This window comes from Equus przewalskii, chromosome 5 (assembly GCF_037783145.1).
Source record: "Equus przewalskii isolate Varuska chromosome 5, EquPr2, whole genome shotgun sequence".
NCBI classification, from domain to species: domain Eukaryota; kingdom Metazoa; phylum Chordata; class Mammalia; order Perissodactyla; family Equidae; genus Equus; species Equus przewalskii.
Genome location: NC_091835.1, coordinates 74495734 through 74510846, shown reverse-complemented (window position 1 = coordinate 74510846; position 15113 = coordinate 74495734). Strand labels below are relative to the sequence as shown.

Genomic DNA, 15113 nt, shown 5'->3' with positions numbered 1-15113 from the left:
CAAGCACAGCAGGACACCAATGTCTCTTAGCATACAAATTTTGTTATGGCTAACTGATGGCAGGCTGGTCTCCATTCACTCTATTCTGGAAAGCCTGTTGATTCTATCTAGATTCCCTTCCACCATCTGAAATAAATGAAGAAATATTTGTTTGTTCCTCCCCTTCAGTAGTGAGTTTTGGTATAGAGGTTAACTGTTAGAATGTGGAGAGAAGGAAGTTCATGCTGTGGATTTAGAAGTTGGTCACCAGCCTTCTCAGAGGGTCTGTAATTGGGATTTGTTAGAGAGTTTAGGTATGTGTATACAAACCTTTTCCAAAGGAAGAACTGTGGGGCCATGCATAGGACATTGCCAACATGGAACTGTAAGAACCTGAGGAACCATAAGGAGTTTGTTAGAATATTTTTTTAAGGGGTAGTGGTAGAAGATATAGACCTCAGGATAAGTTGGAAAGGTAGCCTGCTGAGTAGATTTGGGTTCTTTTCCATCCAAATATACTCAAGTAGCAGTACCTAGGCCAAGTGCAGCACTTAATCTCTATGCCCCTTTCTCATGGGGTCCCATGAGACCAAGAAAAATGCAGATAGTAGGATTATACATGGAAAAACTTCAGTGTAGATCCTCTTAGTCATTGTATTTCATTGATCGAGGGCTTTCGGGGGAATTTCCCTTCCCTTCATCCTAGATTGTCATTTTTCCCAAAAATGCTTCTTCCACTTGAAAAATTATATTCTTTTAACTTACATTAACCAACAAGAAAAGAAGATAAGAATGGGTTATATATGTAGTAGACAGAGATAGCAATTGAGCATGGCTATCAAAGAGTATGAATTTCAGGAAAAGCCAAGACCCAACCCCACATAGTCTTCACCATTTCTTGGAGCATTTTAGGGCCCAACCAAAATTTAACCATTCCTTTAAATCCCTTTCTAATTCATAATAATTTGAAAGTAAATATTTGGCATTTTTTTCTTCTGCCTCTCCCCTTCCAAGATAAAACACATATACTGCTGTTTCTACACCCGCCCGTTGGAACAAACATTGAGGGAGTGGTGAAGGAGCTGTTTAAAGAGGAAACAATAGGGGAAACTCTCTGACCTCAGTTTATCCCCTCATCTGGTTCTTCATTTGTCCCTGCTGAGGAACAGAACTTGTCTTTTGTCTGTAACACAAATACATCTTCACCTCCCTCCCTTCCCACTTTCCCCCCACCCGCTCTTCTCACTCCCTTCTATTATGGTTCCAATCAATGATGTCATTATGTTTGCCATTCAACTGCTGTTGAACCACTTGGCTATAGGAATTTGGAAGAGCAAAGAGGCAGAATGGAATTTTTCTCTCTCCTGCCCATGGCTCTTGAAAATCTATTCTAATTTTAACTAGAGAAATAGGAGTCAGGGTTTTTTTGCTCAACTTCTTCTGCCCTCCCACTACACCCTAACCCTCAAACATAGACTTTTTACCTAGCTATATATGAGGAAAAAATTGGATAAGAAATGTTAGGAATATAAATTGAACACTTTAAGAAGAAAGGCTTTAAACATTTGGGGAAGCAAGATGAAATTTTTGATGCTATGTCAGCATTTATGCTGGTGTTTTGCCCTGTTGACTATAAATTGGATCTTTGAGAAGTTTCTGATAGTTATACTTCCCTGAAGTGTATGATTAAGACCACTAGGATCTTATACCTTTTCATTTTATTTTTCTATCTCTGATTTCATTCAGTGAGTTTGAATCCAAAGAACTAGAGGTAAGAAAGTTTGTAGTAAGGGAAAACTCACTCTCTTTTCTGTCTCCCCTGCTCGGTACCCCACCCCCACTAATGTCTGTGCATTCCTTCCTCTAACATGTCAGAACTGATGACTTTGATAAAAAACAAGTTTTATACCTCTCTGTGGTCCCCGTGTAGTCTTTGCCCCAAGAGTAAACACAGCTTGGAAAAGGAGGGGAATGCTGGATTCTGTTGAGTCTGTTTTACTTTTAAATACCTTCAGTTTTTGCCAGCCAAGTTCTTGGGGTGGGACCATTCTCTGAGTATCAGTTTAAAAAAAAAGTGCTGTTCTTAGTACATGAGATAAATAATTTTTAAAATCTACCTGTAAAACACATTATATCAGATTGTATGTCTAGTCGTATGTCTAATTTTGGGGTGACCAGTAGCTGCCCTGGCTTTTCTAAGCAGAGCAATTATCTGTCTGATCACTCCCAGATACTCTCCCTGGCTATGGTGAAATGTGAGCTAACCCTCTGAATCCCAAGTCTACTCAGTCTTCGCAATCTATATGGAAGGAAAAAGTGTGGGGTGTTTTTGGTTTTGGTGTGGTTTTTTTGGGGTGGTGGGTAGGAAATTTCGGTGTTCAAAGGCTCCTCATGATGTGAGAGTTGTAGCAGTATAGGAATGTTTGAGATGTATTTTACTACTACTTGAGAGGCTAACACTTGAGTAAATACTGTTCTTTGGGCTGATGTCGATAAGGGGAGGTAGCATTTTATTTTTAAAAGTACATATGGGTTCAAGTAAGGTTTAATGATTATATGATAGTTCATTTTCTTATGTACTCACCAAAATAGCCAAGTTGCTTTTCATGTCTGATAGCTGAAGCAGGTCAGATAAAATCCTATAGTATTTTGGAGATGGAGGTGGGGATGAGGTATAGGGGGATACTTGGTGCTTTGCAAACTAGCTAAGGCCCTATTTTTAATAAAATCTGAGGTCTCTTGTTAAGAGCTAGAAAATATTAACTCCTTTCCTCCCCTCTCTTTCCTTTGCTACTCTTTTCTCACGTTTTTAAAAATAGTATTTTAACCAAATCCTGCCTTCTCATCCCCAGAGCAGATTCTTAGGACAGAAATAGAAATATATTTTCAGGGTGTGCCACATTGGAGTTCATATCAAATATTGACCTTTTAAATCCCCAGCAGTGAAGATGTGTTATTGAGAGGGAGGTTATGTTTGAAATTCTTGGTGTCTGGATTTTAGAAAATATTTGTTGAGTGAGGAGTTTATTGAGGTATAGAGTAGAGGAGACGGTTATTGGATTTTTACTTCCATGCTCATGCTTAGGTATAAGATGATTGAGAAGGAAGAGCAACTGGAAATGAACAGTTATAAGATGAGGCCTTATGTGATGGACCTCTTTAGCACTCTAAATGAACAAGCAAAACACATGAGCCTTTAGACAAAACCTGTCTGTTCTTCACTTTACTAATATTCCCCCTCTTCATCTGTATCAGTTCTGTAGAAAAAAATACCTTTGTGTGCTTGAACCTATTGCCTCCGTCTTTCCCCCACATACCTGAGGGTGTTCCCTGGTCTTGTTTTGGCATGTCCTTCCTGTATTGAATTTGTTGGGTGAAAGAGTCTCTCTGTCCCTCTGTTTGAATTCTAGGAAGGCAGCAAGACAGGTGTGTTCCTTAGAGCCAGCTGTGATTCCTTCATAGCTTTCATTTGTTGTTCACATCCCTACAGCTGAGATACCCTGTTTGTAGGAAGCGCAAGCATTTTTGGAAGGCCCCTAATGCCTTTTGGAGGAAATTGGAGTGGAGTAGCAGCCTTATTTGGATTTGATGAGGAAAAAAATAGATAGATAGATAGATATTTTTTGGTTTATACTTTTCTCAAAGCTGTTTGCAGTTGTTCTCAACTATAGCTGCACATAAGCGTTGCTAGGGGACCCTTTTTAAAATAAAGCTCCCAGGCGGTTCCTTTTGAGATTCAGAGTTATTAGGTTGGGGTGAACCCAGAAATATGCAATTTAAAATATTACAGGTGAAAAGAATCTGTTTTCCTGATGCTCATTGTAAATTTCTCATTGCTCAGGTAACTGTTGTCCTTCATTCTTTATGTATTTTGGCTAAGATAGCTTTCACCTCCCCTCAAAAGTTTTTAGCTTCCCTCTGCTGACTTCTTGATGTTTCTGCCAACCTCTGCATCGCTTATCCTTAAAAGCAGCAGCTTCCTGGCTTTTAAGGGAAGGAGGTGGGGACTTTTAATAGAAACTTGGTTTCCGGGGGTCTCAAGTGTGAAGCCTTCATTTCCTCCACCTGCCTTGCTTTGTCCTACAATCGGCTAGAGCAAGACCGAAACGACCTCCTCTGGGGTTGGAGAGGAAGTGGGGGTTGGGGAAACAGCTTGATTTGGACAAGAGAAAGAAAAAGTGATGGGAGCTAGTAACTCAGAAGAGTGTTTGGTTCTGAGCTGTGTTTGGGAGCTTCAAATCCTCTAAGGATAAGAGGAGATACAGTTCCTGGTGGTCTCGCTTTCTGATGTAGCTTTAAAGTTCCTGGCACCTTTCTGGTACTAGAAAACTGATTCTAATTTCACTGTTGAAAGATTGTTGAGAAGAGGTAAGGTGGTTGTATCGGGAGGTGTCTTATGTGTATATGTGTGGGAGTGTGGAAGTATCTCTACTGTGTATGTGCTACGATGGTGTACCCTTTGCAGGTCCAGTCTTTGGCCGTTAAATATTGCTTCTTAGGCTCTGTGTGTTGGTTTTTAGGACCACCCCATATTCTGTGGTTTGGTTGGGATAAAGACTCAGGAATAAACATGTTCAGATGATGTTCAGAAACTGGGGCAGGGAGGTGACAGCTGTGTGTTTAAGCATTGAAGTGTTTCTGAGAGAAAAACCATCAGTTGCTGTCATTCACCCTGAGAGTATGAAATTGGAAGCCCACTTACCCTGGAGTGTTTCATAACCTTTACCTCTGGGAAGTCAAGGCCATGTCATTATTAATCTACCATCGCCTGAAAGCCCCCAGGCTCTGCTTTTCATCCTGCCATCAGTCACGTGGCAGTGAGAGTCAGGAAAGTGACCATAATGCTCCCTCTTTTCCTTTTTGCCTCACTATTACCTTACATTCCCTTGGAAAATCAGATTGGGCTGAGAACTGTTAACATCATAGTATGGTAATTCATTTACAAAAGGGGACAGGTATTTGTTATTTTTGTAAAATGTGACCATCTTAGCTCACTGTCATCCTCTCTTCTGTCGCTCCAAGGAAAAGACTTCTGAGAACTGTTAAAGTGGGGTAAATAAAGTGGCAGGGTTTAGGTCCTGATGGGAATATATATGAGACTCACATTGTACAGTGTTGGATGTGAACAATAGCTCAGTCTTTAAAACAGCTGTAGGAGATTGGCCAGCTCCAACTCACAGCAGTACCTGAGCTTCCCTGAAGTGCCCCTTTGTAACTTGTAAGGATATCGCTGACTGAATAGATTGGAATTTCTGCTTCTCATACATGGTGAAAGGAGGGATGATGAGTGAGTGAGCTTGTCGCACTGACCAGGAAAAATGCCTGGCTTGGTTCGTTGTTTTGGTCTCCTCTTAGAATAGTAAGGATATCTCTCATTTGAATTCAGTAAATACTCTTGCTTTGTGTTTTGGGAATTACTGAGTTCAAATTCCTTAAATAAGCTTGGGTTACATTTGGGTCACTGTTTTTGTTTCTCCTAGTTTCTCTTTATGATCCAGAGTGGCGCTCGTAATAAGATTGAAGAGGTGAATGCTTTTAACACACAGCCCATGGGGCGCTAATTAAATCAAAGCGGACTCCTTTTGGCAGAGCAAATAACCCTAGCACACTAAGCTTGGAGCAGTATTCTTTGTTGTATTCAGAATAAAACTGGTAAGTTTTGAAAAATATTCTTTTGAATTTGAATCTTGAAGATGCAAGTTGAGTTTGGAAGATGATAAAGCTAGAACTGCATTTTGGGTAAAGATCTTATCTTTGATACTACTCTTTGCTGTAAAAAAAGGCAGTCACTTTAGGAAGCACCTATGATATTCAGTCTACGAATTGTTGCAGCTGATCTTCCATTTGGGATTTAATTCCTGGCTATAGTGTATGTGCCATGGAAACCATTGACAAGAGCCCTTAATTTAAAATTTCTAGTTATAACCTGGTATCTCCTTCCCCTCTTTTTTTCTTTCTTGGGGCACTGATGTATTCTTTAATTAATCCTGTTGTATGTAGAGAGGAATAAGGTTTTTTTTTTTCCTTTCCTTTTCTTTTTCTTTCTTTTTGGCTTTGGAAGATTAGCCCTGAGCTAACACCTGTTGCCAGTCCTTTTTTTGATTGAGGAAGATTAGCCCTGAGCTAACATTCTTGTCATCTTCCTCCATTTTATCTGTGGGTTGCTGCCACAGCATGACTGACAAGTAGTGTAGGTCCACGCCTGGGATCTGAACCCGTGAACCTGGGCTGCTGAAGCAGACCACACTGAACACCATGGGACCAGCCCAGAGGGGAATGAGTTCTTAGGGGACCAGCAGCAACTCTGTAACTAAGTGCACTTCATCTCGTCTTCTAAGCTTCTACCTCAGGATCTAGGTCTTGGAGCTCTGTCTCTGGATCTCCTGTTTCTGTTTCACCTTCAGTGCTCTTGGCCTCTCCTTTCTAATAGAAATATTTTCAAAACCATTTGTCAGAGACAGGCCACACACATTTGGCTCCAAGCTTCATAGCAGTCAGTAGAAGGAGGAAAACACAGTTGTGCTGTTTACAGTGATTCACAAGGTTCAAAAGGTAAAAACTAGGGCTGGTTTTTTAGCCCATGCTCTCACTCAAGGTTTGGCCGAGTGGTTGGGTTTGCGCGCTCCGCTGCAGGCGGCCCAGTGTTTCGTTGGTTCGAATCCTGGGCGCGGACATGGCACTGCTCATCACACCACGCTGAGGCAGCGTCCCACATACCACAACAAAGAATATACTACTATGTACCGGGGGGGGGGGCTTTGGGGAGAAAAAGTAAAAAAATAAAATCTTTAAAAAAAAAAAAAGGTAAAAACTAACAAGTTGCTCAGCAAAAGCATAATTATTTTGGGTCTGGGGTCCAGAAAGAAAATTTCCCTATGGGTCCTCATAAAACAGTAATGTAGTGAACAATGGTATACATTTTTACAGTAACTCAATTGTGAATTCATAAGCCCCATGAGGTTAAGGATCTTTGTCTTATTCCTTTCTCTATTCTCACTGCCAGAATAGTGCCTGACCCAAAGTAGACACTCAGTGGTTATTTGAATGACTAGTGGATGAATGGATTAATTACATGGTTTCAGTGTTATTGAAAATGTTGATAGAAACTGATGTCATGTAATTCAGTGAAAGCAATTCCTCAAGGGCCTTGAGAGTACTTGGGATTGGTCTACAGTGAGAGATTGAATCCTTGCTCAGTTCCCTCAGATATTACCTTGTATAGATGTCTTTTTTTGTAGTCATTAATTATTAGGGATGATGAAATCAGTAATATCTGGCCGCATAAATTTTTTTAGGGTCCCAGAAAGAGAAGATGGTTAATAGTACCTGGCGGAGAAGAGTGGTTTGTCCTATTACTTTTCTGCCGCACTTTAACTGTAAATTTAGTCGTCTGTCCAAATGCTCATTTGTCTTGAGCTAAAGGGAATTTCCTTGTTGCCTTGGTAATGGGTCTGATTCTTACCAGCTTTAGGTGACTTCACTTCCAATGTAGAAGAAGAACGAATGCATCGTTAGCTTCAAAATTTTGTTGGTGGTCTTAGGCTTTGTTTCAAGTACCAGAAGGAATGTTGCAATAAAAATTATAGCTAATATTTATTGAATACCTATATGACAGTTCCTAGGTACTAAGCACTGTCACACATGTAATATATACCTTGGGGGAGCCTTGAATGTCTCAGTCTTTTCCCTCAGCAGGTATCATTTTCTTTACATTGCCTGAGGATTTTCCAAATATGAAAGGGAAAAAAGGAGAAAAGTGAATTTTGAAAAGTGGAAGATGTCTTCTGAAGGGCTCAGTTTGGAACTACCTTATTCCATGATAGAAAATGCAGTGATGGTGATTCATGGGGATATTTGGCTTTATTAAATATACTTCATGCTTTCTGTCCTGTGTTTTTTGTATGGGCTCTCTCCTCTTCCATACAGTTCTTTCTCATTTTATCAGTGCGCTTTAAAAAAGAAAAACAAGGCATGGAGATTATGTATGCTGAAATTATGGGCATCAGTCTGTTAGTTGGCTTGCTGTTGAAAGCTTGAGTGAGAGCATGGGCTAAGTGAAGTCTGCAGGTAATCTGAGCATCCGCTGCCTGTGTTTACTTAGTGAGGGCAGGTTTCTCCTCTGATTTGGAAGGCAAGTTGTGTGTTTTGAGGAGTTTTCACTTGATAGGAAATAAGGGCACTTCAGATTCCAACAGTGTCCTTCCCATACAGGAGCATGCATGGGAAGAAGAAAGATTTGTTAATGGCCGAAAGTTTGTGGGAAGGAAGTTGGGGAGGGATGAAGAAGGGAAGGTTTGCAAATGCATATAACACTGAGCTAGAGGGGTCAGTGCTGCCTGCAGATGCATAACCCCATTTGTGCACTTGAGCATGGCCTGAGGGAGCATTGGCCTGATGAATGCAGAGAGAGATGCGTTTTGATCGAGGTAATTTTCCTCAGATGGGTCTCACCATCCCATGAATCAAAACCTGTCAGCAAGGAGCTAAAGATGGAGTGAAGTTTATTGTACGTTTGTTTCCATGCGACACCGTCACGCTAGAAGGGTCAAGTGAGAGAGATCATTAGAACCGTGTTGATTTACTGGGCCTGTTGTGCACTTTCCCTGCAGGGCAAGGAGGAAAGAAGCTTTAGGAGAGGAGCTGAGGAGTGCTGGGTGGGGAGGGAAGGGCGGGCATGCACAAAATAAAACCCTCACTGGTCTCTGCGGGTGAGGGATGGGCAGGCTGTTTGCAGGGGGTGGGAGGTGGGGAGAATCTGTATTGTTTTTTTTCCCCTAGAGCCCCTGCTAGATTTGGAGCAGATGCTCTGCCTGGATCTCCAGGAGAGGCACCAGAGATCTAATTTAAAAAGGAAGCTTATGGGGACATCTCTGATACTAACCTTAGTGGCTAGAGAAGTATATCCCTTTCTCTTCTTTTCCTCTGTGTTCTTTCCTCACCTTTGAGGTCAGGAAATTTAGTTTAGAAGTCAAACTCCTCATTTTAGGATGTAGCAAAATAGAGAACCAGAGGAAAAGCTATCCCACATTCCACATGGGCATAGGCTTTGTGATGAGATTTGTGAAGGGAGTGGCCACAGTGTTTGTGCTGAGAGAATGGTTGGGTTTCAGGAATAGCATCTTCCTCTCTGTGATTTGAACTTGAAGTATGCCTGAGACACTGAATGGAATGAAAAAAAGTATGTAGTGATAGTTCAGCAAGATATGGTCTAGTCCTGCCTCTCCTCAGGAAGGAAATGGGATGCTCCTTTTATTCCTCCTAAAACTGTTTCTTGCTTGGCCTGGAGACTTAGTGAATTAGAGTTATTTCATCTAGAGTATTCTGTAGAGGTTCTCATTTTGAAGTCTCCATTTATGTTCCTTACTCACTTTTATCTTAGTGTGGTGGTAGACAAAGTGAAGAAAACTTTTCCTAGTGACTTTGGTAAGGAAAAATATAGTGAGGCCTGTGTTCATTGGAATCCCTCCTAATTCTTTTATTACAGTTTAACAGATGGAATAGCCAGTTGGCCAAAATTAGAAACAAATTCAATCGAGAAAATCTTTAGTGTAAGATTACTAACCGGAATCCTTTCCCTAGATCCCTATTGAGGTATAAAGCGGAGGTATATGGTTTGGTAGAAAGGGGTTGAGATCCTAGTATTGACCCAAGTTATTTGAGTGATGTGGAAGTGATTGAAGTAGTTCACGACTACTTTTAGCTAAGCGTCCTAGTTCTTCCCTTGGCAAAGTACTTCTTCCATTCTGCTACTGTTCTTCCAAAGAAATGCTTATGTGAGATACCTGAGGAGATGGTAAAGTTAGGAAAGTGGGTTCTTGAGTAAAATGTCCTGGGTTCCATTCCTGGCTCTGCCATTTACTATTTCTGAGACCATTTATGCTACTTTCAGCAAGTTACTTAATCTCGCTAAGCCTCAGTTTTCTTATTTATGAAATTAATTTAGTGATAGTACCTACTATGTTTAAGATTGTTATAAGAAATAAACGAGATACTGCATGTAAAGAATTTCATACAGTACTTGGCGCATAGTAAGCTTTCAAATGTTAGTGGCTATAATATTATCATCATTATTTTATGATTATTAAAGATAAGAATACTTGTTTTCTTGGAACCTGGCTCAACAGTTTATAGTAGTTTAGATTACATTATTTATGTGCCCACTGTGGATTTGCTGGTGGTTATGAAAAAGGCAGAAAAACTATGTAGGCAATATTCTGTTCTAGTAGTATACTATGAATAAGTGATAAGTTATGTGTAGGGGTTTTTCAATCCTTTATAGCCACCAGCCTTTCCTAGTTCCTTTCTTACTTACTGGAAGGCAGATGCAGCGAAGGGCAGAAAATGAACATGTTTCTCAATTTGAAGGAGCCAAAGTAAGACCAAGAAAGTTGTCCAGCCCACTGTGTTCAGAGAGCTGCACTAGTTAAACAAGTTGAACACAGAAAGCTGCATAGCGGCCCTGCTTTCAGCCCAAGAGGTGGCTCCTGTGGTTGTAGGAACAAAGGCAACTCCCTGGTTGGGGTTGAGAGTAGAAGGATTAAAAAATTCCTGTGTTTCTGTAGGTCTCTTGACTTTGATTGACTTTCCTTTTGACTCTGTGGTTTTTGAGGCATAGACTGCAGGAATATGAACTCCTTGGGTTTAAAAACAGTCCAGGGGCTGGCCTGGTGGCGCAGCGGTTAAGTTCACACGTTCTGCTTTTCGCTAGCCCGGGGTTTGCCGGTTCGGATCCTGGGTGCGGACATGACACCGCTTGGCAAAAGCCATGCTGTGGTAGGCGCCCCACATATAAAGTAGAGGAAGATGGTTGTGGATGTTAGCTCAGGGCCAGTCTTCCTCAGCAGAAAGAGGAGGATTGGCAGTAGTTAGCCCAGGGCTAATCTTCCTCAAAAAAGAAAAAAAAACAAAAACCAATCCAGCTCAGGAGCACCACACAAAATCTCACTCAAGTTTGTTTGAACTCTTTTGACCTGACTTTATGTTGGTTACCTTTTGTAAATAAAGTCAAAGAAACGGTCCTGGCCCATGGTGAGGGTGGTTATGTGTGCATGGAGTAGAGGGTCTCTTGAGCTATATGAGAGGCTAGGATCTTTGTTTAGATGTGCCAAGTTGTAGAATAATCTTTCTGGGAGGAAAAAAGACCCATGGAGCCCACCTGATTTTAGGTGTTTACTAATCCTAGAACTGGGCTTTTGATTACTGGTGACTGGGTATAGGGGGAACATGGACGAAGAGAAAATAACTGGTAAAGTGGGATAAAGTGGCAGGGTTTAGGTCTGATGGGAATATACGTGAGACTTTTACATTGAACAGTGTTGGGTGTGAACAGTAGCTTAGTCTTTAAAACAGCTATAGGAGAATGGCCACCTCCAACTCACAGTAAGCTGAAATACTCTCTCCAGTTAAGGACAGACATCATGAATCTCTTGGATGCTTGGAAAGGGTCCAGAGCTTCTCTCTCTTAGAGAGATGACTGCAGCTGTTTACTTAACTCACATTATTATTATTATTATTATTTGAGGAAGATTAGCCCTGAGCTAACTGCTGCCAATCCTCCCCGTTTTGCTGAGGAAGACTGGCCCTGAGCTAACATCCATGCCCATCATCCTCTACTTTATATGTGGGATGCCCACCACAGCATGGTGTGCTGAGCAGTGCCATGTCCGCACCTGGGATCTGAACCGGCAAACCCCAGGCTGCTGAATCGGAATGTGCGCACTTAACTGCCGTGCCTGACTCACCTTATTCTTTTTTTTTTTTTTTTTTTTTAAGATTTTTTTTTTAATTTTTTCCTCCCCAAAGCCCCCCGGTACATAGTTGTATATTCTTTGTTGTGGATCCTTCTAGTTGTGGCATGTGGGACGCTGCCTCAGCGTGGTTTGATGAGCAGTGTCATGTCCGCGCCCAGGATTCAAACCAACGAAACACTGGGCCGCCTGCAGCGGAGCGCGCGAACTTAACCGCTCGGCCACGGGGCCAGCCCCCTGACTCACCTTATTCTTATTTTAAAATCATTTCAGACTATTCAGAGCCTTCTGTAACTTTGCTTGGGTGTTCATAATGCTTGGCTTTCTTTCTAAGTTCTTCAGAAACACCTCTCTGGCCCCTTTCCCCTTCCTTTCCTTGGCAAGTAAATGAAACTTGTAAGTAATGTTCAGCTAGGAGTTTGGGTGCCTTCTACCAACCTGTTCTCTGCAGGTATTATTCACCAAAGCCTCAGTTTTCCTTATCTCTGAACTACAAAAATTTCTTCAGTACAGAAATTTGTTTTATGGGTATTTCTTACAGTTTTTTGTCGTGTGAGTATCGAGGCCTGACTTAAAATTAAGTTTTTAGGTATTCTGGGGACAACATGCTGTATGCTAGCTTATTCAGTTTCCTATCTGTTTTTTCTGTTTGTGTGAGCCTTAGTTCTTGGTACAAGGTTGGCTGGCATACTGTGACCAATAAATTATAATTTCATTCCCATTTTACCTTGTGAATGGAGGCTAGCTTGTTTCAACCCTTTTCTTTGTCCCTGAACAGTCTGAAGATGATGAGAAGCTGAAAAAGAGGAAGGAGCGATTTGGGATTGTTACAAGTTCAGCTGGAACAGGAACCACAGAGGATACAGAGGTAAAATATACCTAAAACGCTTCATAGAGCCCTTGAAGGGAAATGGGGGTAAATGACCTAAGTGGAGAAACACTTCTTTCCCTGGCCTACTTCTTAAGTGCCCAAATGACAAGATCTTTTGTCCTTTGCTTGATACCTGTTTTTTGAATAAAGTGGCCACACTGAATTCCATCAGTATACTTAATTCACTGTTAGAACTAACTGATTAGCTTAGTAAGAAAGAGCATAAGGTTTGGAATCAGATAAGCTTGGATTTGAAAAGTAGCTCTACCACTTAGTATTGCCATGTTACTTAGAAGTTATGGTACTTTTCTGAGCCTCAGTTTCATCATCTGGGAAGTGGAGATAATAATATCTACCTCTAAGTGATACTTTGAGCATGAAATGATTCTATGTGAAAAGGGATGAGTCTGTGTAAAATGCTTGACACAATGCCTGTCATAAGTATTCAGTAGGTAACAATGTCTCTGGTCATCTGCTAGGCATATTTCTTTGATCATTTAATGACGGCCTTGTCCAAACCAGACACAAGTATAGTTGTGCCTAACTCCCCTCTGGGATAGGACAGTGGACTCAAATGAGACTTCTTGTTCTTACCACTTTATTTACAAATAGTTTCTCAAAATGAGAGGGTGGCTTTTTTTCCCTATTTCCTGTAAGGCTTGTGTTCATCCATATCCCAGCTTCCCCTAGAGTAATTCGCATTCACTGAGACTCTGAGCATTGGCAGACTACTCAGACCGTTGGCAGACAATATTGGTTTGCTGATTTGAGAGTACCTGTAATGGAGACCGTGTGTCACCTGAAGTGTACATAAAGAACAGTTGAAATAGTGAGTATGTTTAGAATTATAGAAACTTCTTGGATGGTGAGGAATTTGGAATGTTCTTTCTTCCATTTAATCCAAATTTACTTCTTTCCATTTACCTCTGGAGATAGCCTCTGAAAACCTATTACTTCACACACTCTCAAAATCTTGTAAAGTCTCTTTATGAATAAATATCAGAGTCAGTCTTGTAAATAAACCCTGGAAATTTTAGAATCTGATCAGTTTACACTCTCCACTAGGAAAAAACTAGAAGAGTTTGTATTCTTTGTGCTACTAATTTAGAATAAAGCATTACCTGTTGGAAGTAAGTATCTGCTTACTTACTGACTTGTCAGGATGAGCTAGAAATAAACATAGGCTTGTTTTAATTCTAGTTAAAATTACTCCCTCTTTGCCAAGGAAACTTGTTAAATCAGGCATGCTCACTAAGTTGGAACATTTGGCCTCTCCAAGATAAGGCAGATGAGGATTTTGTTGGGTGGCAAGGAATAGTGGCTTTTTAAGGCAGGGTCAGTGTATGTGTATGTAAGGGAGTAGTAACTTCTGGGCCTGATGGAATTTACATGAACCAGATGACTTTTATTCAACTCCAAAGAATTGTGTCAGTAATCCAGGTGGAGTGGGCTGAGGTTGTATGCACTCATCTTTTCTTTTTATTCTGAATTAAACCTCCTGTGTGAATGGAATGAAAAAGTCTCTTCTTTGCTGGGGGCAGTGGTTGGAGTGAGGATAAAGGACTCAATGGTGTTTTGTGAGTCACTCCCAGAACAAAAAGGTCTTCCTCTCCCCCCTTCCCATTTTGTGCCCTCTCTCCAATGTTGCCTCCCTTCAGAGATCCGCGTTAGGGGCACCCCACTCCATTTATTCTGTTAGCATTGAAGGTTTATGTGCCTCTCTGTGGATTTGGAGGCCTATTAAAAGCTGCTGCTTGGGCTTGACTACCCAGAAGAGCATCCCGCTTACTTTCTCTATGAAATAGCATTGGTCAATGCTTTGTCCTCTGAAATCTCTCATCTTACCACTGACTAGAAGACTTTCCCCAGCCTGTTAAGAGTCTTTTGTTTCTAGACTAACTTGCGGTAGGGCTGAGTGGCCTTCTTTCCTTCAGGAATCTTTCCATTTTCTACCACTATTCTCCTCTTTCTCTTCCCCTCATCCCCCACTCCGCACAGTCTTCTTCCTTCCTCACCCTCCTTTCCTACCAAACTTCTCAGCTCTAACCGGATAACTAGAGAGATTCAGGAATGAAATCTCTGGCTGCCAAGCTAAAGCCTGGGCCTTCCCTCCTTCTTGGACCTTGTGACAGTCCATGTGAGTTTGGATTAAAGCAGCCAGGAACCCAGGCCACTGCTATCTTGTAATCTAATTTTTTTCTTCTTGCTTCTTCCTTACAGGCAAAGAAGAGGAAAAGAGCAGAGCGCTTTGGGATTGCCTGATGAAAAGCTCTTGATGCTTTCTGTTCTTCAGTGGTTTCCATCTCTCTGACTCCTCTTGGTCACATACATACCTAAATGCACAGTCATGTGCCTAGGTCCTGCCTGGCAGTGAGGGAGCATGTACCCCAGGTACATCCATGAACTCCAGCAGCAATTTGACATATTGCTGTTCAACTTCAAGGTTGTTATTGTTGTGTTGTTGTTTTTTTAATTATTATTTTGCTTGTTAATAAAAAAAATAGAAAAGAGAACAA

The 15113-nt window shown here is 41.2% G+C and overlaps 1 protein-coding gene across 1 annotated transcript in view; it reads left to right on the top strand.

Annotated features, from left to right (window-relative positions):
* SARNP (SAP domain containing ribonucleoprotein) overlaps positions 1-15113 on the top strand; it is a 41425-nt gene extending 26312 nt beyond the window's left edge. Inside the window, exons 10-11 of the mRNA XM_008534193.2 lie at positions 12505-12594; positions 14818-15113. Coding sequence (XP_008532415.1) covers positions 12505-12594; positions 14818-14859 — 132 coding nt within the window. The 3' untranslated portion in view covers positions 14860-15113. The remainder of the gene's footprint in view (positions 1-12504; positions 12595-14817) is intronic.